The 25,270-nt window shown below is 33.9% G+C and overlaps 2 protein-coding genes across 2 annotated transcripts; both read right to left on the bottom strand.

Moving 5' to 3' along the window:
- Positions 1-4,417: 4,417 nt before the first annotated feature.
- LOC147409122 (transcription factor bHLH27-like) lies at positions 4,418-7,643 on the bottom strand. Its single transcript, XM_086459108.1, has 4 exons — positions 7,064-7,643; positions 6,729-6,929; positions 6,331-6,504; positions 4,418-4,637 (listed from the first exon to the last, which is right to left on the bottom strand). The coding sequence occupies exons 1-4, from the start codon at positions 7,490-7,492 to the stop codon at positions 4,542-4,544; spliced, it is 900 nt and encodes a 299-aa protein (XP_086315234.1). The 5' UTR covers positions 7,493-7,643; the 3' UTR covers positions 4,418-4,541.
- A 14,783-nt stretch (positions 7,644-22,426) lies between these two features.
- On the bottom strand, positions 22,427-24,764 carry LOC147409123 (transcription factor bHLH27-like). Its single transcript, XM_086425666.1, has 4 exons — positions 24,183-24,764; positions 23,848-24,048; positions 23,448-23,621; positions 22,427-22,952 (listed from the first exon to the last, which is right to left on the bottom strand). The coding sequence occupies exons 1-4, from the start codon at positions 24,621-24,623 to the stop codon at positions 22,857-22,859; spliced, it is 912 nt and encodes a 303-aa protein (XP_086281792.1). The 5' UTR covers positions 24,624-24,764; the 3' UTR covers positions 22,427-22,856.
- Positions 24,765-25,270: the final 506 nt, after the last annotated feature.

A 25,270-nucleotide genomic window follows, 5' to 3' on the forward strand; every position in this document is an offset into this window, starting at 1 on the left:
AAAAAATTCAAAAAATATTATGTTTCACCTTAGAATTTTAATTTAAATTTGGTAGTTTTATGAAAGTTCGATAGCCATCCATTTTCAAATTCTAAATTTGGACCTTAGGGAACCAACGATTTGTCCTATATGGTTAAAAGTTTTGGAATTGACTAATTTTTTGTGAGAATTATATCTATGGTGAGGAGATCATCCTTACAAAAAATCAGCCCATTTTGAAACTTCTAACCTCATCAAAAGTGATTTACAATTAACGTTAGAAATTAATGGATCATAATTCTTCACTTGTAAAGTAGAGTTAGAAGTTTCAAAATAGTCTGATTTTTTGTGAGGATGATCTCCTCACCATAGAGATCATCCTCACAAAAAATCAACTCATTTTGAAACTTCTAATCCATATAAGACAAAACACTTTGACTATCTTATTGACTCTTGAACCCGACCATTAATATTTAAGACAAAACACTTTGGGTGGCATTCGGAGGCCCTAAAGAGAGTCAAACATTGTGCCAAATATTTTTTCAATGTATGGGTTAGAATTATTGAAATGGGTTGATTTTTGTGAGGGTGATTTTTATGATAAGGATATCATCATCACCCAAATCAGCCAATTCTAAAACTTCTAACCCCATCAAAAGAGATTTACAAAAATCATACGGTCCACGATTCTTTAACTTGTAAACTAAGGTTAGAAGTTTTGGAATGAAATGTTTTTAGTGAGGATGATCTCTTCATCATAGAGATCATTCTCACAAAAAATGTACTCATTCCAAAACTTCTAACCCTTATTTTAAAAAAATGTTTTACTCTCTTTAGGGTCTCCGAATGCTTTCCTATATACATGGCAATCCAGTGAGCTCAAGGCCTTAGGCCCCTGAGTAAGTGTTAAAATCTTATTGGAAGGATCAATCTCTATAATGTCAACTACGAAGACCGACACATGATATGTGTGTGAGCAATACACGTGAGAAACAACATCATGCCACTTGAATCAATAATGAGAGAGATGATAAAGGTGGGCAATTATGGAGATCACAAACCTATAGATATACAGGGATGAATTCAAGGAGAAAACATTCAATTTTCACATTTATAAGAAATAAAATTAAAAAAGTGAAACTTTGCCGATCTAATAACTAGTTTGATTGTCGGAGTATTTGCAAGGTGAAATGTTCGTAGATATGGTATACTTGGGGAATATGAATGTTTTAGGACCCTCACAAGTAGTCTCATTGTTAATTGTTGGGAATAATAATAATCCACGTAAAGGCGTTGTAAGCCTAGAAATCATTAATTTGATTGATAAATGCCTAGAGGAATGACAGAATTACTTCTTGGTTTCATGCTCATGATTGACCCGGGTGTGGGAATAGCCCATGAACCATGAGAACATGTGGGATTCTAGAACAAAGACATGTTAGATCACACTAACCATAATCAAGGAGATTTTTATGATAAATTTTGTATTAATAATTGAAAATGGATATTATGTAAAAGGGGTCCGTCCATGGGACATTAGTAAAAATATATGTAAAAACAATAGTTTTTCAAAAATATGGGTTAGAAGTTTCAAATTGAGCTGATTTTTTGTGAGGATTATCTTGCCCAATTCGAACCTTCTAATCCCATCAAAAGTGATTTAAAATGTGAACCATCAATTTTTTACCAATAATTCGTAATCACTTTTGACGGATTTCGAAGTTTCAGATTAGATTGATTTTTATTTTTTATTTTTTATGATGATTTTCTCATCATAGATATCATCCTCACAAAAAAGCAGTTCAATCCAAAACTTCTAACCCATATTTTGAAAAACCATTGTTTTTTTACTTATGTCCCATGAACCACCCCTTTGTAAAAACATCTGCAAGAGTATTCAATGAAGTCTTGTTCAGACATGACATATATTTGGGATGGTGGTTTGTATGAATGTGACATCTTAGAAATTTGGAACATGTCGGTCGATTGCCCAGAATCATTATTTAAAGTGACATTAATTGACAAACATTGTAAGATTGATGCAAATATAATTAAAACGTGCCGGTTCAAGGTAAAATAAGTATGACAATGATTTTTGTCTTATATGATTTACAAAATTATTGATGGTCTCCATTTCTTCACCTTGTAAATTGGGATTAAAAATTTCAGGATGTGTTGATTTTTGACAAAGATGATCTTCTCACATAGAAATCATCCCCATGTCCATTCTGAAACTTCTAATCCAATCAAAAGTAATTTACAAAAGTCGTTGTCACACTTGCTATCCCTTGAACCTTTCCAATAATTAAAAGTATTTACCCATTTTTGTAACCCATTTCACCTTTATTGATCCTTTGGCTTATGTGAAAGGGGGAGGGGGAACTAGTATATTTGCCAACATCAGAAGAGAATAACTAATATTGCCAAGCCTTCTCATATCCGCCACAACAACTTTTCATTATCACATACCAATCATGTAATAAATAAGAGTCGTGATAATCTGACATACCCCATCATAAAATCATAGATCATTTGCCTTGGGATACACAAAAAAAGATTTATGATTCTACATATATCAAGGCAAGTGATCTAAGATTCTATGATATCGGTGTAGGAGGCGTATGTCAGAGAGGATGTCAAAAAATCATTATTCAATAGAGTCGTGATAATCTGACTACCCCACATGGCATACTCAATCAACTATCTGACATGATAAGTTCGGAAATTGTAGATCTGCACTCCTTGAGATACACGACACCCTTGAGATACACATTTTTAAATGGGGAAGTGTAGTCATGTATCTCTACGAGCACAGATCCATGGTTCCGAACTTGTCACGTTAGGTTAATCAATTGAGTTCACCACCTGGGGTAGTCAGATGGTCACGATTCTATTCAATAAATAACTGTGGATGGTACGAGGGAGAACCTTTTCTTTCAATCCGCCCATGACTTCCCTCATAATATACTATTAGTTAATTATGGTTTTCAATATCACCTTAAAAGAAGAATGTCATAACTCAGGCGGGGGCGGATTTAGAGTGGGGGCAATGGGGGCACTTGCCCCCATAAGAATTTTCAAACCTTCTTTGGATTAATGAACTATTGCATCCCAATTTGTTTTACACTCTTACTTGCCCCCACAAAACAGTTTCCATTGTTATGTTGCCCCCACAAAAAAAATTACAAGCTTCATTGCCCTCACAAAATAACTTCCACTCTTACATTGCCCCCACATGAGTTAAATCCTGGCTCCGCCCCTGAACTCAGGTGGATGTATGTGTGTGTGGGTGCCACAAGAACTTTTCATTATCATACACCAGTCATATAATAAAGACAGATTCTATTGGCACACCAACTTTTACTTACAACACACCAATCCTTTTGGAACTGGTTGTTTACATTTCTTTTTTCCTTATTGTGGGTATCCCTGCCCTTCAGGTGAGACTAATCCCATGGTCACACGCACCGCCCCCTCGGAAAGATGTTTACATTAGATTGGAGTCCTGTAAGTAAAAGTTGGTGTGTAATAAAATAGGAGAGTAAGAGACGCCTCTTCTCCAATCACAATCACCCTAGTGTCAACCCATGTGTTTCCGCGGTTTTATTAAGAGATGCATTTTCTCTCAGTGAATTACATGTAATTTAAAAAAAAATTAATTAATTGATTATTGGTTTTCAAAAGATAAAAAAAATGGTCATTCACAAAAACTATGAGATAGATCACCATCATGATTAATTTTTAAAGATAATTGATCCACAAAGATCAATCTTTAATCAATATTCTTTGTTTAAAAAATAAAAATAAAAACTAATTTTTTTAAATTATTAAGAGTAGATATAAAATAAAATATAAAAAAAAAAAAAAATTGACCACTGACTTCATGACGACTAAATGATTGACCTACAATGATGGCATATACAGTCAATCGGCTACTAGTGGGCCCAATTGTAACCCAAAACGAGAAGAAGAAGAAGAGGAGGGTGGGACACAATGTGAAAAAAGTCCAAATTTGACGGCTTTGGACCGTCAAATTTCATAAAATTCGACAGATCAAGAGGTCGAATTGGCATAGAATTTTTCATAGTCAATTTTTTTTTTTGATGGGCCGAATCTATCAAATTAATGAAGGATGAGAGAAATTCGACATCTCTAAGCCATCAAATTTGGTAACATCAAGAATTTCGACGGTCCTAAACCGTCAAAATTCAGTTTCTAAAATGCGTGGGCCTTGGCCCGTCAATTTTTTCTGTAGAATTTTCCAGTTTTCACGTAGTGGGATAAGGGTTTATACTTGTAGACAACATGGAAATTGGGAAGAAAAACTATTTTTCGCAAATGCTGGAAGTAGAAAGTTGGTCTAAGGTGGATCTCTAGAATGCAACTTTTAGTGTCTGCAAGAAAGTCATAATTTAAAACAATTGTAAACATCAAATCATTAGAAAAAGAATCCAAAACTTTGAATTAAGCTGGACACTATTAAGGAAATTAAGCATTATGTTTGAGATAGAAAAGAAGGAAGAAAAAAAAATAGAAGAAGCCAATCCATCAATCTAAAAGTATCAAGAATGGGGGGGAATAAGGAGAGCCAATTGTCTAGCATTCGCCATGATGCGGTGCAGGAGCTTCTCTTGAGTCACCACACCCTTTTTCTTAACCTGCACACCCTCACCGAAATATATTCAAGAGATCAACTTAATTAAACAAAGATTAAGATCTATATACGTCTATACATATATATATATATTATATATATATATATATATATATATATGGATGGGGGCGGTTCAAGGGCCATATGTAAAAACATATGAAAAAACAATGGTTTTTCAAAAATATGGGTTAGAGGTTTTGGATTGAGCTGATTTTTTGCAAGGATGGTCACTATGATGAGAAGATCATCCTCACAAAAAATCAGCTTAATCAGAAACTTCTAAATCCATCAAAAGTGATTTACAAATTAGTGACAAAAAATCGACGGTCCACATTCTAACTCATGTTTTGAAAAATGTTTTGCCAAAAAGTTAACCATTGAACGGGACCCTAAGGCTACAATTGTTATCATGAATTCCTTGTTGACTACTAGTTAAATGTTTATAAACCATTTTTGAAACTGGATTTTTTTTATTATTTGTATGTAATTTTCTTTTTCTTCTTCTACTGTAATTTATTTGTGTTTGAGTTTGTTGTTATAACTTAGTATGTCTATTTGTTCTTGTTGTCATTTATTTATTATGTGTAGTCTTTTGATTTCTTCTTTTATTTGATTTATCTTTTTTTGTAAGTCTTGAATTGTTGTTTCTTTTCCTTGTGATTTTTCAAAATTTTCAAATATTTCTTGTAGGCTATAATATCCTGGAGTATCTTTGATCATTAATTCTTCCTTCTTTATTGTATCTCTAAGTTGTAGAAGATATCCTTTTTGTAATTCTGGATTTTCTACTTTATCTATGTAATCAAATAATATTTTCTGTTCTTTTGTTAATGTATTTACAGATTTACATCTACATCTACTATTACAAAATTGAATTGATTTTTCAATTTCTTTGGATTGTTGTTCATTTTCGCTGGAACTTTGTATTATATCTGATTTTCAATGGCTAACTTTTTGGCAAAACATTTTTCAAAACATGAGTTAGAAGTTTTGGAATGAGCTGATTTTTGGTGAAGATGATCTCTACGGTGAGGAGATCATCATCACCAAAAATCAGCCCATTCCAAAACTTCTAACCCCATCAAAAAGTTTAAAAAAATGGACGGTCCACGATTATTCAACTTGTAAACATGGGTTAGAAGTTTTGGAATGGGCTGATTTTTTGTGAGGATGATCTCCTCACCGTAGAGATCATCCTCACCAAAAATCAGCCCATTCCAACATGTTTTGAAAAATGTTTTGCCAAAAAGTTTGCCATTGAACGCTACCCTATATATATATATATAAGGTCTCGTTCAAGTGCCAATTATTTGGTCTACACTTTTTGTCCTATATGGGTTAGAAGTTTCAGAAATGGATGATTTGTGGTGAAGATCATCTCTATTATGAGAAGATCATTTTCACCAAAAATCAGCGCATTCTAAAACTTCTAACCCCATGTTTATGTGTTGAAGAATCATAGACCGTCTAGTTTTTGTAAACCACTTTTGATGGGATTAGAAGTTTCGGAATTGATTGATTTTTTGTGAGGATAATCTCTATGATGAGAAAATCATCCTCACCAAAAATCAACTCATTCTGAAGCTTCTAACCTGCTCAAAAGTGATTTGAAAAAAACCACCGTTGTCATCATTGTTGTCCCTTGAACCGTCTGTGGGTGTACATATATATTTTGTCCACGTTGCAGCTAAACTTACATGAAGAAAAGCTGTGGTTAGCATGTTGTCTTGGTTGTGTTCACTGACTGAGATGCATGTGATATCAAGGCCTAGCATTTCGATCACCCGTTGCACTAGACCCACTGCTCCCATTGCCTTGTTGCAACCGATCTTCACCATGATCCTCTCTTTATCTAACATCTCACATTCTACCTACATATGTAGAATGATACTCAAACAAAACACAAATAATTAATATATTTCATTTAAGAGCTTTTAAATAATTAAGGGTGTGTTAAAGGCATAACCAGATTAGACTCAAATATTAATACTCATCGGCCCGAAAGATGGATGGCCACTTCAAGAATATTGGCAGTCAAAAAAATTGTTACCCATTATACTAAAAATTTAGAATCGAAGTATTAAATTCATTGTACCTGTGATATAGCTGGGAGAGCTGCACAACCATGAAATTGTTGAGTTTGCATTGGTGGGATTTCGTCCCTCACCAAGGAAGAAGTAGAACAAGAGGAGTTCTTGACTAAGGACAGCTCATTTTTCTCCGTTTCCTTCTCTATCTGTTGGAGTGTAGTTTGTAGATGAGCAAGAGCATCTACAAGTATCGATTGCTTATCCATCTGAAAAAATATGCATCCACAAAATTATTAGAATATAATCTTTATTCTTTTATTTCAATTATCATTGACAAGGTTTTCTAATTAATCACACAAATGGAATATTTTTAACATATAATAAATGAACACTACCGAACCTTGGTAATTTTAGGGACAAGAGACCTCAATTTGAGGAGTTGCTCGTTCAACCGCTTCCTCCTACTGCGCTCCGACACCAAATTCTTGCTACCACCTTCATCGGGATTTTTATCTTTCCTCTCAACACTAAGTTCTTCACCCTTCTCCTCATCCACTTGTTGTTGTTCTTGTTGTAGATACTGACAAGGATGGAAGTTAGGTTCTTCCTCGTTATTTATAAACCCAATGGGTAATTTTTGTTGCATAAATAATTCATCTTCTTCCAAGAGAGTGAGGATGTCCGAATCAAATCCACCAACATCCATCAACTCATCATCCCACCAATCATTGACACAAAAATTCAAATGGTTGCCTATGGAAAGATTTTCGGGCCTATTGTTTATTTCCTCTTGGTCATCCTGCATTAGGAACCCCTCCAACTCCTCCATTGCCTCAAAAATCACCTACACAATAATCGAAGAGAAAAAAGTCTAAGGAACCCTTACTCTAAAGTATAAACCTCATGACAAAGGCAATCTCTTCCTCGTTTTTATAATAACTGTAAGATTGATGAATGTTGCAACTTGTAAGTGAAATATTAGACGATTAAATTTTACAAAAATATATTTAAGAAAGAACTAAATTGTTAATTTTTTCAACTTATTTGTCCATAAATGGCATTTTTGTTATTTTTACGAATTAAATATAGAGAGTTATGCCACAAAGACCAACCAACCTTATTTCATGACTCAGGACAGGACAGGACTATCTTTGTCAGATTTTTAATATTAGTCTTTGGTACCACCACGTGATTATCAAATTTAAAACCCAACCCCACAGCCTCTTTCACCTTTTATGGATAAATTCAGATTCTAGAGATTTAAAAAAAGAGGTTCAAACAAAAAATTTATTTTCAAGCGTGGAAAGTGTTGAAAAATGATTGCTACCAACTTTCAAATTTAAAATGAAAATTCAACGATGAATTTTTTTTTTTCAAATTGTTTTTCAAAGTTTTTAATTACAATTTTATCATTTATAAGCCTATGGGATCAGATCATATTTTTGGACACCGTATTCACTTCAAAGTATCTTAAGTAACTAGTTAACAGCATTAATTTGAATTTTATGATGTGGATCCTCACTCTAAGGTTTGCTAGGTAACAAACTTGGAGTCGTGATCCAGAACAGTGTCCCGTTCCTATAACAACGTAATTGGGTGTGTATGTGGTTTATTGGAGTTCAAACACATTGGGCTGCATGCACGATATAGTTAAGAGTCCTAGGTGTTTTAAACTCCAACAAAAATGTGTCATGTAGACACTTCACCTTTATTATAGGAGCCGAACACCATTATGGTCACAAGGCAGAGCCAATATTTTCTCCATGTGGGGGCGACCAAGAGTAGAAATATTTTTGTTGGGGCAATTAAGATTGGATATAATAGATGTGGGGGCAATTAAGAGTGGATTTATTTTTTTATTTTTTTATGAGGACAATAATGATGGATTTTTTTTTACTGCCGTTAAAATCTGTTGTAATAACTTACTAATCCATAAACTTCGAAAAAAAAGAAAATAAGTGAAACTTTGCTAATCTAATAACTAATTTGACTGTCGGAGTATTTAAGGTGAAATATTTATAGATATGGTATTGAGGAATATGAATGTTTTAGGACCCTCGCAAGTAGTCTCATTGTTAATTGTTGGGAATAATAATAATCCACGTAAAGATTTTGTAAGCCTGGTAATCATTAATGTGATTGATAATGCCTAAAGGAATGATAGAATTACTTCTTGGTTTCATGCTCAAGATTGACCTGGGTGCGGGAATTGCCCATAAACCATGAGAACACGTGGGAATCTATCTCAAAGACATGTTACATCACACCAACCATAACCAAGGAGATTTTTATAATTAATTTTGCATTTATAAATAAAAATGGATATTATGTTAAAATAGACAATAGTATTTATTGATGTCTTTTTTAGGTAGGTAATATGTTTGGGATGGGTCATTGGTATTTTTGCGACATAATAGAAATTTGGAATTGAAGCCAAGGTGATATTTGTCAATTTGCCTAGGACCACTAGTTAAAGTGCTGGTGAAGATACTTGCAACAATCCTGACAATGATAAATTGCTGGTGAAGGAAGATTTTTTGTCTTATACGATTTACAAAATTATTGATGGTCCCCATTAGAAGTGTAGGCATCAAAATTTAAACAAGCCCCGTAATTTTTTAAATTAACAAAAAGCCTGTTAAATCAAAATGGGACCCACAAGTCTAAATTGGAGGTCTATTAATCGGGATGGCCCTCATATGATTTGGGTTTTGGATTTTCGCAGATAAAACCTATGATCCAACAAATTCAAGTGATCCATATTAAATATTGGGTCTTATACCCAAATAAATGAGTTTGGCCCAATAATAATTCATAGAATCCTTAATAATTGAATTTAGAATCCTTGAAAATTGGATTTGGATAAGTTTAACCTTTAAATAAACCAATTAAATCTCTTTAAGTTGAGATATAATTGGAAAGTTAAATTATCTTTAAGTCTATAAATACAATAGCCTCTTTCATTGTGAGGGGATTTGGATTACTTTCTCTCAAAAGACAAAAGCTCTTCCCCTAGAGAAGAAGAAGCTCTCAAGCCTTCCTCTAGAGATAAAGTAAAGTTCTTCAGAGATCCGGACTCCGATTAAAGAGAAAATCAAGCATCAGGTCCTTCTTTGAAATCCAAGAAAACCTTCTCAACCAATAAAACACGAAGCCTGAAGAGAAGAAAATCTACAAAAATCTTAACAGAAGATCAAGCACAATAAAGTTAACGTCAAAACAACTTTCTCAACCGATAAAGCGCAAAGTCCGGAAAGAAGAAAAGCTACATACGTCACTATTTTTATACTTGATTGTTAATCAGAGGATAGCACTGAGATCTGTATCTCATTTTCATCAAAAATCAATAAAATCATTTGTGATCTAATTTCACGAATCTCGAGATAGATTTGTTGAAGTTTATTATCGAAAAAAAAATTTAGAATATGCTAATTTTTTACGAATATGATCTTTTTGTCATAGAAATCATCCCTCGAAAAATCAGTCCACTCTGAAATTTCTAACCCCATCAAAAGTGGTTTACAAAAGATATTGTTACACTTATTTAGGCATGTCAATGGATATCCGAAATCCGAATCCGAATTCGAATTCGAAAAATTGGATATTATCCTAAATTTTCGGATATCAAATTCGAATTCGGATGTATTTTTAAGATTTGAATAGATTTCGGATATCGCTACATCCAATTCGTTAATATCCGATCCGAATGCTACTCTCTTCTTTTATATATATCTAAACATTAATTAAGATAAGACACATCTGTTTTACTTTATATATATATATAGGGTCGGGTTCCTACGACACACATTGCGACAACGTGTTTGTCTTATATGGGCAAAATGTTTGGAATGGGCTGATTTTTTGTGAGATGATCTTTGTGATGAGGGGATCATCCTGGCAAAAAATCATCCCATTCCAAAACTTGTAACCCCATCAAAATTGATTTACACAAATTGGACGGTCTATAATTTTTCAACAAAAATTGGACGGTCTAGAAGTTTCATAATGAGCTGATTTTTGGCAAGGATGATCTCCACCACAGAGATCATCCTCACAAAAAATCAGCCCATTCCAAATATTTTTGCTCATATAAGACAAAACACATTGTCTATATGTGTGTTGAAATGGTTGTCGTTTGAACCTGACCCATATATATATATAAGGACAATCCCTCTCTTTCTCTCTTTATAATAAAGACAACTTGCTTACACACTCTCTCTTACAAGACATTAATTAAGACAAGACACGTCTGGTTTACTTTATTTATATATCTGGGTCCCGTTCGGCGTCAGCCAAAATAACAAACGTTTTAGCAAACTCTCTGGGACCGTTAGATCGGACACAATCCAACGGTTGAGATCTATTTTACGTTAAATTAAAAATTATCACATTAGTTACAGCGCCATCCTTTACGTTTTTCATATTTAGTTTTATCTCCCTCACTGAATATAACCCAAAAGAACAGAGTTCTGTTCTCTCTTTTCCTTCTCCGTGCTCAACCCGACCATCCATCTCTCTCATTGCAACTCGTTCTCTCTCTCTCTCTCTTTCTCACAGCAACTCAACCCTCTCTCTCTCTACAACTCTCTCTATCGTTTTTCATATTTGGTTTAATATCAATTCAGGTAGGCATTAATGTTATCATTTCAGTTCCATTGCCCTTTTTCTCATTCACTTGATCAAAGGTATCTTTTGCAGGCGATCTCAATTTCTATGGTAAGACAAATATATTCAGCTTTTCTAGTTGGTTAAATATTGGGATCGGTGTATTCTGCAATTGCATCATACAGAAAGTCCTTGTGATTTGCAGGCAAGGCTGGTGTGCAGTTTTACACCCAAATCAAAACATTGAGTCACCCACATCCCAGAAAATAAAAAATTGCAGGTTTTGATTGAGAAATGTAAATTTAACTTCAAATAATAAAATGACTTGGGTTAATCAGAATTTTTAGATTAGATTTCCTTTCTGTCTTGATTGATGTAGTTCTCTTTTGTCTATAAATCTATGTATCAACCCATTTGTTTATTGGAACCTAGCAAACAATATTAATAAAAATAAGAGAGATGCAATTCCAAAGCTTTCATTTCTTGTTCTCTTTCCATGTAATCAATCACCCCACCTCTTGATGTACCTTTGCATTAAAAATGAAGATTGATTAGGGAGAAGGAGACAATAGAGAGAGAGAGAGAGAGAGAGAGAGAGAGAGAGAGAGAACGTCATGGTCGAATTGCCTATAGGGAGATCAGGGAGAAGGAGACGAGAGAGAGAGAGAGGGTTGAGAGTTGATTTTGTTCGAAGGTGAAGGAGACAGAGAAACACGTCTCTGTTTCGTTTGGGATTTAAATTTATTAGGGAGGTAGCATTAAAAATCATTTTGCTGAAGGATGGCGCTGTAAATAATGAATAATTTATAATTTAAACGTGGATCGCTGCAACATTCAATCTTGACCGTCCAACTCCTCCAAATCCAACGATGGAGCTTCTTTTGTTAAAACAATTGTTAAAACAGATGGCTCCGAACGCCTCCCTATCTATATATATATATATATATGGTCAGGTTCAAGGGCCATATGAGAAAACATATGAGAAAACTTTCGTTTTTCAAGTAAGGGTTAGAGGTTTTGGATTGAGCTAATTTTTTGCAAGGATGGTCACTATGATGAGAAGATCATCCTCACAAAAAATCAGCTCAATTAGAAACTTCTAAATCCATCAAAAGTAATTTACAAATTTGTGATAAAAGTTGGTAAAAAATCGACGGTCCACATTCTAAATCACTTTTAATGGGGTTAGAAGTTTCAGATTGGGCTGATTTTTTTTTTTTTGGATGATCTTTCCATCATAGAGATCATCCTCACAAAAAATCAGCTCAATCCAAAATTTCTAACCCATATTTTAAAATTTTATTTACCGTCGAAAGTTTTCTCATATGTTTTCTCATATGGCCCTTGAACCTGACCCTATATATATATATAGGGTCCCGTTCAGCACCCTAAGTTTTACCACACATTTTAACAAACGTGTTTTGTCTTACATGGGTTAGAAGTTTTGGAATGGGCTGATTTTTGGTGAGGATGATCTCTATGGTGAGGAGATCATCCTCACCAAAAATCAGCTCATTCCAAAACTTCTAACCCCATCAAAAATGATTTACAAAAATTGGACGGTCCACGATTTTTCAACGTGTAAACATGGGGCTAAACATTTCGGAATGGGCTGATTTTTAGGGAGGATGATCTTCTAATCATAGAGATCATCCTCACCAAAAATCAGCTCATTCCAAAACTTATAACCCATGTAGGACAAAAAACGTTTGTTAAAATGTGTGGTAAAACTTAGGGTGCTGAACATTTCCCATATATATATATATATAGGTCCTGTTCCCCACCCTAAGCTTTACCCTACACTTTAACAAACGTGTTTTGTCCTATGGTGAGGAGATCATCCTGGCAAAAAATCATCCCATTCCAAAACTTCTAGACCGTCCGATTTTTGTTGAAAAATTACAGACCGTCCAATTTTTGTAAATCAATTTTGATGGGGTTAGAAGTTTTGGAATGGGATGATTTTTTGCCAGGATGATCCCCTCATCACAGAGATCATCCTCACAAAAAATCAGCCCATTCCAAACATTTTTGCCCATATAAGACAAACGGTGAGTCGTAATGAGGGTCGTAATGGGGGTTGTAATAACGCCATCCATATATATATATATATATATATATATATATATATATATAAAAGACAATCACTCTCTCTCTCTCTCTCTCTTTATTATAAAGACAACTCACTTACACACTCTCTCTCTCTTAAATAAAGACAAGACATATCCCCCCCTCCCCCTCCCCCTCCCCCCCTCTCTCTCTCTCTCTTTCTAATAAAGACGAGACATCTCTTTTCTTCTTCTTTTTTCCTCTTTCTCTCTCTCTCTTTCTGTAAGACGAGACAAGGCAAGACATGTGGTGGATAACCTTTCTTCCCCTCTCCCTCTCTCAACTCAAAACTGCATAAATACTCTGCAAATAATTTCTATGGTGAGCCTGAGCTTTAATCCAACTAGAATTAGAAACCATAAGCCTGAGATTCAAGACCAATGGTAGATATTAGAGGGAAGAAGGTTTGGGAATAGCCCGTAAACCATGAGAACATGTGGGAACTAAAACAAAGACATGTTAGATCACACTAACCATAATCAAGGAGATTTTTATAATAAATTTTGTATTTATAATTAAAAATGGATATTATGTAAAAGGGGACGGTTCATGGGACATAAGTAAAAACATATGTAAAATCAATGGTTTTTTAAAATATGGGTTAGAAGCTTTGGACTGAGCTGATTTTTTGTGAGAATGATCTCTATAATGAGAAGATCGTCCTTACAAAAAATCAGCCCAGTCTGAACCTTCTAACCCCATCAAAAGTGATTTAGAATGTGGACCATCAATTTTTTACCAATAATTAGTAACAACTTTTGATGGATTTCGAAGTTTCAGATTATGTTTTCCAATCCTGAGGAGAAATCATTTTGTTAGAGGGACTGGATTAGAAAATATCTTCCCAAGAAAAAAAAAACATTTTCTTAAAAATAATGGTTTTCTTATAAAATGCAATCTTTTCTACCAATTTTCAGTACAATTAATCATATGCCCTTCAAATTTGTTGGATAACAATCTCAACTTCCTTTTTTGTTTTTTTATTCAACAAAACAAACAAACATGAGAAATTTGAAAATTACACGTCCATTTTAAAACAAGCCTTATTTCAAGTATATGAAGTCGTATTTTGCCTTTTCGATTCTATTAAGAGCCATAATCTCAGTTGATGCGTGCATTTTTCATATTTATTTAATGAAAATCATTTTCTACCTTCTTCCCCCAACCAGTAAGATAGAAAAATATATGAAATCGATTTAGTGATCAAATTAGCAAATTGATTTTAGATTTTTTTAAGGCAAATTTACCAAAACATGCACCACATTTTGACTATTTACCAAAACGGTAAACTGTAGCAATTAATTTCGAAAACGATAATTTTACCGTTTTTGGAATTAATATTTTTTACCAAAACGGTAAAAATAGTAAAATGTAATTTTTTTTACCGAAAATAGCTTTTTTTATTTTTTGACTAAAATTATGAAAAAATCCTCTCCTCTTTCATATTTTTATTTAGTGTTGGGAAGATTAAAAAGAAAAAAAAGATTTAGTTGGATTTTAATTTATTTCTAAGGTTAAAATGGTAAATACATATGTAAAACAAAAAAAGTGTATTTTCTGTATAAAAAATTTTACATTTTACCATTTTGGTAAAAATATTAATTCTGAAAACAGTAACATTACTATTTTTGAAATTAATTGCTATAGTTTACTGTTTTGATAATTAATTTTGAAAATTGTACCATTTTGATAAATTATTCTTTTTTTAATCTCATAATATGGCAAAATGGGTTGTTAATTTTGGCGTCGGCGTCTTTTAACTTGTTGTCTGTTTATTTGTTTTTGGAGTAGGAAACTATAATTTTCTTTTGCATGTGACGCGGCCACCTTATTCAGTCTTGATCTTTGTTTTGTAGTGAAATAAAAACAGATGTCAAGATGCACATCAATTGGAGTACTTCATATATTCAACTAGTTCATCGATTGCCCAGCACCATTATTTAAGATGACATTAATTGACAAAAATTGTAAGATTGATGCAAATATAATTAAAGCGTGCCGGTTCAAGGTACAATAAGTATGACAACAATCCTGACAACGATTTTTTATCTTATATGATTTACAAAATTATTGATGGTCCCCATTTCTTCTACTTGTAAATTGAGATTAGAAGTTTCAGAATGTACTAATTTTTTATAAAAATGATCTCCTCGTTATAGAGATATTTCCCACGAAAAGTTAGTCCATTCTGAAATTTCTAACCCCATCAAAAGTGATTTATAATAGCCGTTGTCACACTTGTTATTCCTTGAACCTTTCCGATAATTAAATGTATCTACCTATGTTTAATTGGGTAAATGTTAGTTGATTACTTGATTTATTATAATTATAGTTTTTCTTTGAAGTGAAAAAGACTTTTCTAATCTCAATCATGTTCATTGAACAGATGATTGAGATAAAAGGGAAAAAAAAAAATTTAAACTTCCTAAGTATCAATATTGATCTTATAGGAATTTATTTCAATTTTTCTCAACCAGGTTGGATTTAAAACAATGTTTTAAAAACTGAACCAATGAACGGACTAAGAATATGTCAAATTTGTCATGCATAACATGAAAAAGTCCATATTCAACAGCTCAAGGAGTCAAAATTTTCACTATCAATTTTTTATCTTTGACTTACTGAAACCATCAAATGCACGAAGGATGAGAGAAATTTGACAATTCTAAGTTGTCTAATCTGGGGAACATAAAAAATTTCAATAGGACCGTCGAAATTCGATTTTTTAAATTCATGGACCTTGGCACTTCAAATTTTCTTGTCAATTCTAGTTTTCATGTAGTGATACCACGGTTGATTTGGTTGGAGTGATTTGTGCTTTTAAAAATATGTCTAGATTTATCCCTTCCCAAATAATCTAGGGTTTTGTTAACGTGTGCCCTAGGGCCACACACTTTGGAAATCAGAATCGTAGGGCATTTTGGTAAAAATAATAATTTTTTAAGGGTATTTTCAATACAAAATTCAATTTCCATGGTGTATTTATGGCACACGTTAACCAGACCCATAATCTAAGAGACTCGAGATACCCTTCCACATATCAACAAAAACTGGGTCCCAATATACCTCAAAAATCACATAAATCAATCAAGAATCTTCCCCCTTCTCCCCACCCCCTTCCTGAAATTACTTAAAAAACAAGAAATTAAAGAAATGATTCTTGGAATGGTTCCCATCAAAAGCATGAAAAATAAACTTGAAGGAATATTTTTTTTATTTTTTTTTTCCGATTCCGACATAAATTCCATTTTTCCAAACAAACCAATTTTTTTTTTTTTTTTTTTTATGTAAATTAAAGTACATGAAAGAAACCAGTTTTACTTACTATTCAACCCACATTTTGAAATGCAGTATATCTAAACCCCACAAATCCATGAAAACTTCATTTCCACTCAAGCAATCTCTATTTATCTAACTGTTGAGATGAAATTTCATTATCAACATACCATTTAACCTAGCTTTACTTATCACAACCACCTAAAGCATTTGTCTTTTAGAGGGTACATGACACTCAAATCACTTTAATTCTTCTTTGTAACATTTACTAAACCAAAATGCATTCTTATTTACATGATGCTTTCCTGGGTGGGAAAAGGATTTGTGTTGACTCATTTTTTAAGAGATATTATTATATCAAGAAGCGTGAATTCTTCGCTCAACAAATATTCGGACCACAAGAGGTAGGACCGGCCAACCCATTAGTGGACTAGAAGATGGCGCATGTTAGATGAGATGGGGGTCTATGAGCCTACTGGCACTTGGAATCAAATGAACATGGAAGGTGATCAACGGTGGAGATTGTGCCATCTCAGCCTAAATTTATATTTTATTTTTATGACTGTAACGAGAGGAATTTAAACTCACTAACTCCAACAAAGAGGAGATACAACTTATCACTCACACTAGGTAGAGTGTTGATCATCCATACAGATAATTAGGTTATAAAAATTTAGCTATTTTCGTACTTTTTATCCCAAAAAAGTGTATTCCAAGTTATTAGTGCACTAGATGCTTAGAAAGCTTAAAAGTTATAATCAATTTTTCATATAATTGAAATTTGAATTTGAAGAAGAAGATTGAACGATTAGACATTGTCCTTATACTGGGCGCATAGAATATTAGTCCTTGACCTATTGTTACATATTCATGGGTTACTTTTAATCGAAACAATATGTTTGGAACACAAATCTAAGAAGTTGGAAAATTGAGAATCAATAATATTTTTCGAACCAAGCATTATTTTACCTTGAAAATAGGTGGGAAATGATTTCTATCAGAGAACACAATTTTTAGTATGTTTGATTGTATGAACAGTGATTTTTCATGGAATTTCAAATCCATAGAAAATAGTGGTGAAAAATGGATAAGGTTGAAAAATCAAATTTCATGGTTTGATTTCATCTAGAAAAAAATTATGAAAAATTTTTGAGGAAGAAGAAAAGGAGGAGGACGAGGAGAAAGAGAGGAAGGGAAAGAGGATTGTGACGGAGGGAGGAAGAGGAAAAAGGACGAAGAAGAAGAGGAGAGGAAAGGGAAAAAAGCAGGGCCGGAGAGAGGAAGGGTAGGAAGAGGAAGAGAAAGAAGAAAAAGAAAAAGAAAGAGGGATTTCATTTTTTTAGGGGAGGAGAGAGAGAGAGAGAGGACGGCAGTGGTCGACAACAACGACGACAAAGAGAAGGTGAATGTGATTGTAGCTATGGTGGTAATGATGATGGAAAAGAATAAAAGATGAAGTTATGATTTTGATTTGAGATGAAAAATAAAAATAGATTTCATTTTTTCATGAGTATACGTGAAAAAATAAAATTCAGATTTTGTGAGACTTTTTTAGGAGGGTGAAAAGTCATTTTTCATGTAAAAATGCAATCAAACACATAGAGAATACCATTTTTCAAGGAAAATAATTTTACACCCTATCTTTCATGTGCAATCTAACATACTTGGGTCATGTATAAAATATTTTCACCTTGATAAAATATTTTTCCATCCCAACCTCTCATGAAAATGATTTTCTCGTCTCCTAGTGTTATTCTCTCACAAATACCACCATTCCCAAATACATTAAAAAAAAATAACGCTATTTTTGAGAAAAAAATTCCAAGTGCAATCAAAGAATGGAATTCACTTTCCTACGAAAACTTCTAACCCATGCTTTTGTTTGGCTCTCTTTAGGGCCTCCAAACACCACCCATATATATATAGACCACAGGTCCATATGAAACCCAAAAGCACGATCTAGTGCAACACATGAATTTAGACCATAAAATTTTAACAAATTTCGAAAAAGATGTATTTCATCATTGGATTTGGATTTGAAAGTTCAGTGACTGTCCATATTCAAAGTCTTGGCTGTTTTAGAAATGAAAGTGCAGAAATAGATGGGATTCCCTCAAGCAAAGCCAACCCTAAATAACAATTTTAAATATCATGCTAGGAAGTGTTTATATATATATATATATATATATTCTTAAGAAAAAAAATATTTATTTATTTAAAAGTAGTAAAACTTAAAAATGTAAGATTCTAGCCACATACTTGGAATGACATAGTGAAGTTTTCTTTCAAACAAATTAATTATTTTTTATTATTTCCAAATTAAGAGGCAAGAGGAAATAGATTCTGGTCAAAGAACAGCAAGGACATAAACATCTAACAAAGAACCCATTTATTTATTTGCAAGGCAAATCAAGGACAATGATAATAAGGAAAATTATAGTGTTCAGGTCTATGGAAATGAGAGGGAAGACGAAACAGATTACCAGTAACAAAGGCTGTCAATGGGCCAGGTTTTGTTCTGGTCTAGGCAATCATGGACATAGTAAGGTTGCACTATGAGGTCTATTTAGTAATCAGACTATGCTGGTCACGATCCATATTAAGGACCAGATCGGGCTTGGGAACTACGACCGGCCTTATTGACTATATATCAGTCTTCACTCCTCTGATTCGATAATTATAATCTGACGCTGTAGCCTTCACTGAATTTTTTGTTTAACGTGGCGGATGGCCCATCCATACATTGAATATGGATCATTCTTCATTGACTGGTCACTTCCCACTTACTTAATCCTACTTGATCATTTGGTCGAAATCACAAACCCAGACAACTGGAGATGCAAAAAAAAAAAAAAAACCTGTCCAGACATAATGATAACAGGGACTATGTAGTTACTTGACTACGTAGCAGTTTTCAAGTTGTATGATGGCATAAAAATATATACGTACAGTAAGCCGACTCCACATTAACCTACAGACCAACCTAGGGAGAGCAGTGGTATGTGAATGTGCTGCCTGGGGTGTATGTGCATTCTGTTTTAACTTACCATATTGAGTGTTTGATTCCAAGGCCATTGCATGTTAAGATCAGACCCTTGTGTCTGTTAAGGTACTCCTGCAAATTACAGAATGGGTTGTATCAAGTGGAAGTGAAAAAAAAAACTACATTCAGCTAAAACGCATTTGAAAGAGGGACTAAATTTCCTTACAAATAGACCGCAATCGTTGACGTGCAGCATTCCCTTATTGTCGTATTCTCTCCTTTTAATAGGATCACTCAAAACTGTTTTAAAAAAAATCGTCCAACAGTCAAATTTAGTATCACCAGCTTGCCACGCTGTTAAATTTTATGTTTCTGTGTCTATTTTGGTATAACTCTGAAAATGCATATGTTTCACAAAATTAATATAATTTTCATGGAATTGATGAAATATTGTACAAATGATGGATTGAAACCATAGGAAGTGATAAAATAAAAATAACATGTACATTATCAAACTACACTCCAACAGATAGAGAAGGAAATGGAGAAAAGTGAGCCGTCTTCGTCCTCCTCCTGCATAGATTCTACGTCTTTGTCTGTGAGGGTCAACAAATCCCGACCTGTGCAAGCTCAACAATTTGATTGTTGTGTAGCTCTTCCAGCTATTCACAGGTGTGGTGAATTTAATACTTCAATTTGAACTATTAGACACCCTTAATTATTTGAAAATCTCTTAATGAAAGATATTTCTTTGTGTGTGGTTTAAGAGTACCTGAGTATCATACTTTGTAGGTAGAAGGTGAGATGTTGGATGAAGAGAGATTCATAGTGAAGATTGGCTGCAACAAGGCAATGGGAGCATTGGGTCTAGTGCACCGGGTGATCCATATGCTAGGCCTTGATATCACATATATCTGAGTCACTGAACTCAACCAAGACAACATGCTAACGACAGCTTTTCTTCTTGTAAATTTAGCTGTAAACATGGGCTAAATATGCATTTTAATCTTTGTTTCATTAAGTTGATATCTTAAATATATTTGGGTGAGGGTGTGATGCAGGTTAAGAAAAAGGGAGTTGTGACTCAAGAAAAGCTCCTACACCGCGTCATGGTGGATGCTACACAATTGGGTCTCGTTCCTCCCGATTCTGCCTAATACTTTTGGTCAATTAATGGAGCACAAAATTCCTTACATCGCCTAGTGCAACCTTGGTAGTGATGGATTGGAGGTGATGTTGTATTTTTTTTATCGTAAAGACGTGAACAGAATACTTTTCTTAATAACGTCCAGCTTTAGATCTCATGATTGGACCTCTTTAGCATGAAGCTTATAGATGCAGTTATTTTTTTTGCCCTTATTCGAAAATTCTTGATAGTCTGTTGATTTACAATGCATTCTATTCGTAAAAGGGGAAAAAAATGAGTCGTGCTGGAGTGATTTTAAAATTCACATCGATTCACACCTCCAAATCATCAAAGTGAGAATCGATGTGAATTTTAATTTTACCGTACTTCATTATCATATTATGTGCATTATAATGCCCATTTCACCTTTATTGATCCTTTGGCTTATATGAAAGGGGGAGGGGGAACTAGTATATTTGCCAACATCAGAAGAGAATAAATAATATTGCCAAGCCTTCTCATATCCGCCACAACAACTTTTCATTATCACATACCAATCATGTAATAAATAAGAGTCGTGATAATCTGACATACCCCATCATAAAATCATAGATCATTTGCCTTGGGATACACAAAAAAAGATTTATGATTCTACATATATCAAGGCAAGTGATCTAAGATTCTATGATATGGGTGTAGGAGGTGTATGTCAGAGAGGACGTCAAAAAATCAGTATTCAATAGAGTCGTGATAATCTGAATACCCCACGTGGCATACTCAATCAACTATCTGACATGATAAGTTCAGAAATCGTAGATCTGCACTCCTTGAGATACACGACACCCTTGAGATACACATTTTTAAATGGGGAAGTGCAGTCATGTATCTCTAGGAGCACAGATCCACGGTTCGAACTTGTCACGTTAGGTTAATCAATTGAGTTCACCACCTGGGGTAGTCAGATGGTCACGATTCTATTCAATAAATAACTGTGGATGGTATGAGTGAGAACCTTTTCTTTCAATCCGCCCATGTCTTCCCTCATGATATACTATTAGTTAATTATGGTTTTCAATATCACCTTAAAAGAAGAATGTCATAACTCAGGTGGATGTATGTGTGTGGGAGCCACAAGAACTTTTCATTATCACCTTAAAAGAAGAATGTCGTAACTCAGGTGGATGTATGTGTGTGGGTGCCACAAGAACTTTTCATTATCATACACCAATCATAAAGACAGATTCTATTAGCACACCAACTTTTACTTACAACACACCAATCCTTTTGGAACTAATAGGTTGTTTACATTTTTTTTCGTTATTGTGGGTATCCCCGCCCTTTGTGTGAGACTAATCCCTTGGTCACACCCACCGCCCCCTTGGAAAAATGTTTACATTAGATTGGAGTCGTGTAAGTAAAAGTTGGTGTGTAATAAAATAGGAGAGTAAGAGATGCATTTTCTCTCAGTGAATTACATGTAATCTAAATTTTTTTTTAAGTAATTGAATATTGGTTTTCAAAAGATAAAAAAAATGGTCATTCACAAAAACTATGAGATAGATCACCATCATGATTAATTTTTAAAGATCATTGATCCACAAAGATCAATCTTTAATCAATATTCTTTGTTTAAAATTAAAAAAAAAAAAAACTAATTTTTTTAAATTATTAAGAGTAGATAAAAAAAATATTTGACCACTGACTTCTTGACGACTAAGTGATTGACCTACAATGATGGCATATACAGTCAATCGGATACTGGTGGGCCCAATTGTAACCCAAAACGAGAAGAAGAAGAAGAAGAAGAAGAGCAGGGTGGGATAAGGGTTTATACTTGTAGACAACATGGAAATTGGGAAGAAAAACTATTTTTTGCAAATGCTGAAAGTAGAAAGTTGGTCTAAGGTGCTTCTCTAGAATGCAATTTTATTGTCTGCAAGAAAGTCATAATTTAAAACAAATGTAAACTTCAAATCATTAGAAAAAGAATCCAAAACTTTGAATTAAGCTGGACATTATTGAGGAAATTAAGCATTGTGTTTGAGATGGTAAAGAAGGAAAAAAAAAAGAAGCCAATCCATCAATCTGAAAGTATCAAGAATGGGGGGGAATAAGGAGAGCCAATTGTCTAGCATTCGCCATGATGCGGTGCAGGAGCTTTTCTTGAGTCACTATACCCTTTTTCTTAACCTGCACACCCTCACCGAAATATAATCAAGAGATCAACTTAATTATACAAAGATTAATATCTATATATATATATATATATAAGGTTTCGTTCTAGTGGCAACTATTTGGCCAATTCATTTTGTCCAACATGGGTTAGAAGTTTTTGAAAGCTAAGGGATGATTTTTGGTGAAGATGATCTCTATGATGAGAAGATCATTCTCACCAAAAATCAGCACATTCTGAAACTCCTAACCCTATGTTTATGAGTTGAAGAATCATAGACCGTCTAGTTTTTGTAAACCACTTTTGATGGGGTTAGAAGTTTCGGAATGGATTGATTTTCTGTGAGGATGATCTCTATGAAAAGAAAATTATCCTCACCAAAAATCAACTCATTCAAAGCTTCTAACATGCTCAAAAGTGGATTGCAAAAAACCATTGTTGTTCAATTGTTGTCCCTTGAACCATCCCGTGGGTGTACATATATATTTTGTCCACGTTGCAGCTAAACTTACACGAAGAAAAGCTGTGGTTAGCATGTTGTCTTGGTTGTGTTCACTGACTGAGATGCATGTGATATCAAGGCCTAGCATTTCGATCACCCGTTGCACTACACCCAATGCTCCCATTGCCTTGTTGCAACCGATCTTCACCATGACGCTCTCTTTATCTAACATCTCACATTCTACCTACATATGTAGGATGATACTCAAATAAAACACAAATAATTAATATATTTCATTTAAGAGCTTTTTAAATAATTAAGGGTGTGTTAAAGGCATAACCAGATTAGACTCAAATATTAATACTCATCGGTCCTGAAAGATGGACGACCACTTCAAGTTTATTAGCAGTCAAGAAATTCATTACCCATTATACTAAAAATGTAGAATCGAAGTATTAAATTCATTGTACCTGTGATATAACTGGGAGAACTGCACAACCATAAAATTGTTGAGTTTGCACTAGTGGGTCTTCGTCCCTCACCAGGGAAGAAGTAGAACAAGAGGAGTTCTTGACTAAGGACGGCTCATTTTTCTCCGTTTCCTTCTCTATCTGTTGGAGTGTGGTTTGTAGATGAGCAAGAGCATCTACAAGTATCGATTGCTTATCCATCTGAAAAAATATGCATCTACAAAATTATTAGAATATAATCTTTATTCTTTTATTTCAATTATCATTGATAAGGTTTCCTAATTAATCACACAAATGGAATATGTTTAACATATAATAAATGAACGCTACCTAACCTTGGTAATGTTAGGGACAAGAGACCTCAATTTGAAGAGTTGCCCATTCAACCGTTTCCTCCTATTGCGCTCCGACACGAAATTCTTGCTACTACCTTCATTGGGATTTTTATCTTCCCTCTCAACACCAAGTTCTTCACCCTCCTCTTCATCCACTTGTTCTTGTTGTTGTTGTTGTTCTTGTTGTAGATACTGACAAGGAAGAAAGTTAAATTCTTCCTCGTTATTTGTAAATCCAATGGGTAATTTTGGTTGCATAAGAAATTCATCTTCTTCCAAGAGAGTGAGGATGTTTGAATCAAATCCACCAAGATCCATCAACTCGTCGTCCCACCAATCATCGACACGAAAATTCAAATGGTTGCCTATGGAAAGATTTTCGGGCCTATTGTTTAGTTCCTCTTCATCATCCTGCATTAGGAACCCCTCCAGCTCCTCCATTGCCTCAAAAATCACCCACACAATAATCGAGGAGAAAAGACTCCAAGGAACCCTTACTCTAAAGTATAAACCTCATGACAAAGGCAATCTCTTCCTCGTTTTTATAATAACTGTAAGATTAATGAATGTTGCAACTTGCAAGTGAAATATTATACGATTAAATTTTACAAAAATATATTTAAGAAAGAACTAAATTGTTAATTTTTTCAATTTATTTGACCATAAATAGCATTTTTGTTATTTTTGCGAATTAAATATAGAGAGATTTATCCCACAAAAAATTTCGTACTTTATACTTAGTACCAACAAACCTTACTCTATGACTCTGGTTGACTGGACAGGACTAACTTTGTCAGATTTCGCATGTGATGAAGAGTTTTTGGGACCACTTGATTATCAAATTTGAAACCCAACACCACAGCCTCTATAGCTTTTATGGAAAAATTCAGATCCGGGAGAAAATAAAAAGTGTCAAACAAAAAATTTATTTTCGAGCTTAATAAAAAACGTTTTAAACTCCAACAAAAACGTGTCATGTAGACACTTCACCTTTATTATAGGAGTGGGACACCGTTATGGTCACAGGGCAGAGCCAATATTTTGCCCATGTGGGGGGGCAACCAAGAGTAGAAATACTTTTGTAGGGA

This window comes from Akebia trifoliata, chromosome 2 (assembly GCF_017979445.1).
Source record: "Akebia trifoliata isolate Shusen 1 chromosome 2, ASM1797944v1, whole genome shotgun sequence".
Classification (NCBI taxonomy): Eukaryota; Viridiplantae; Streptophyta; class Magnoliopsida; order Ranunculales; family Lardizabalaceae; genus Akebia; species Akebia trifoliata.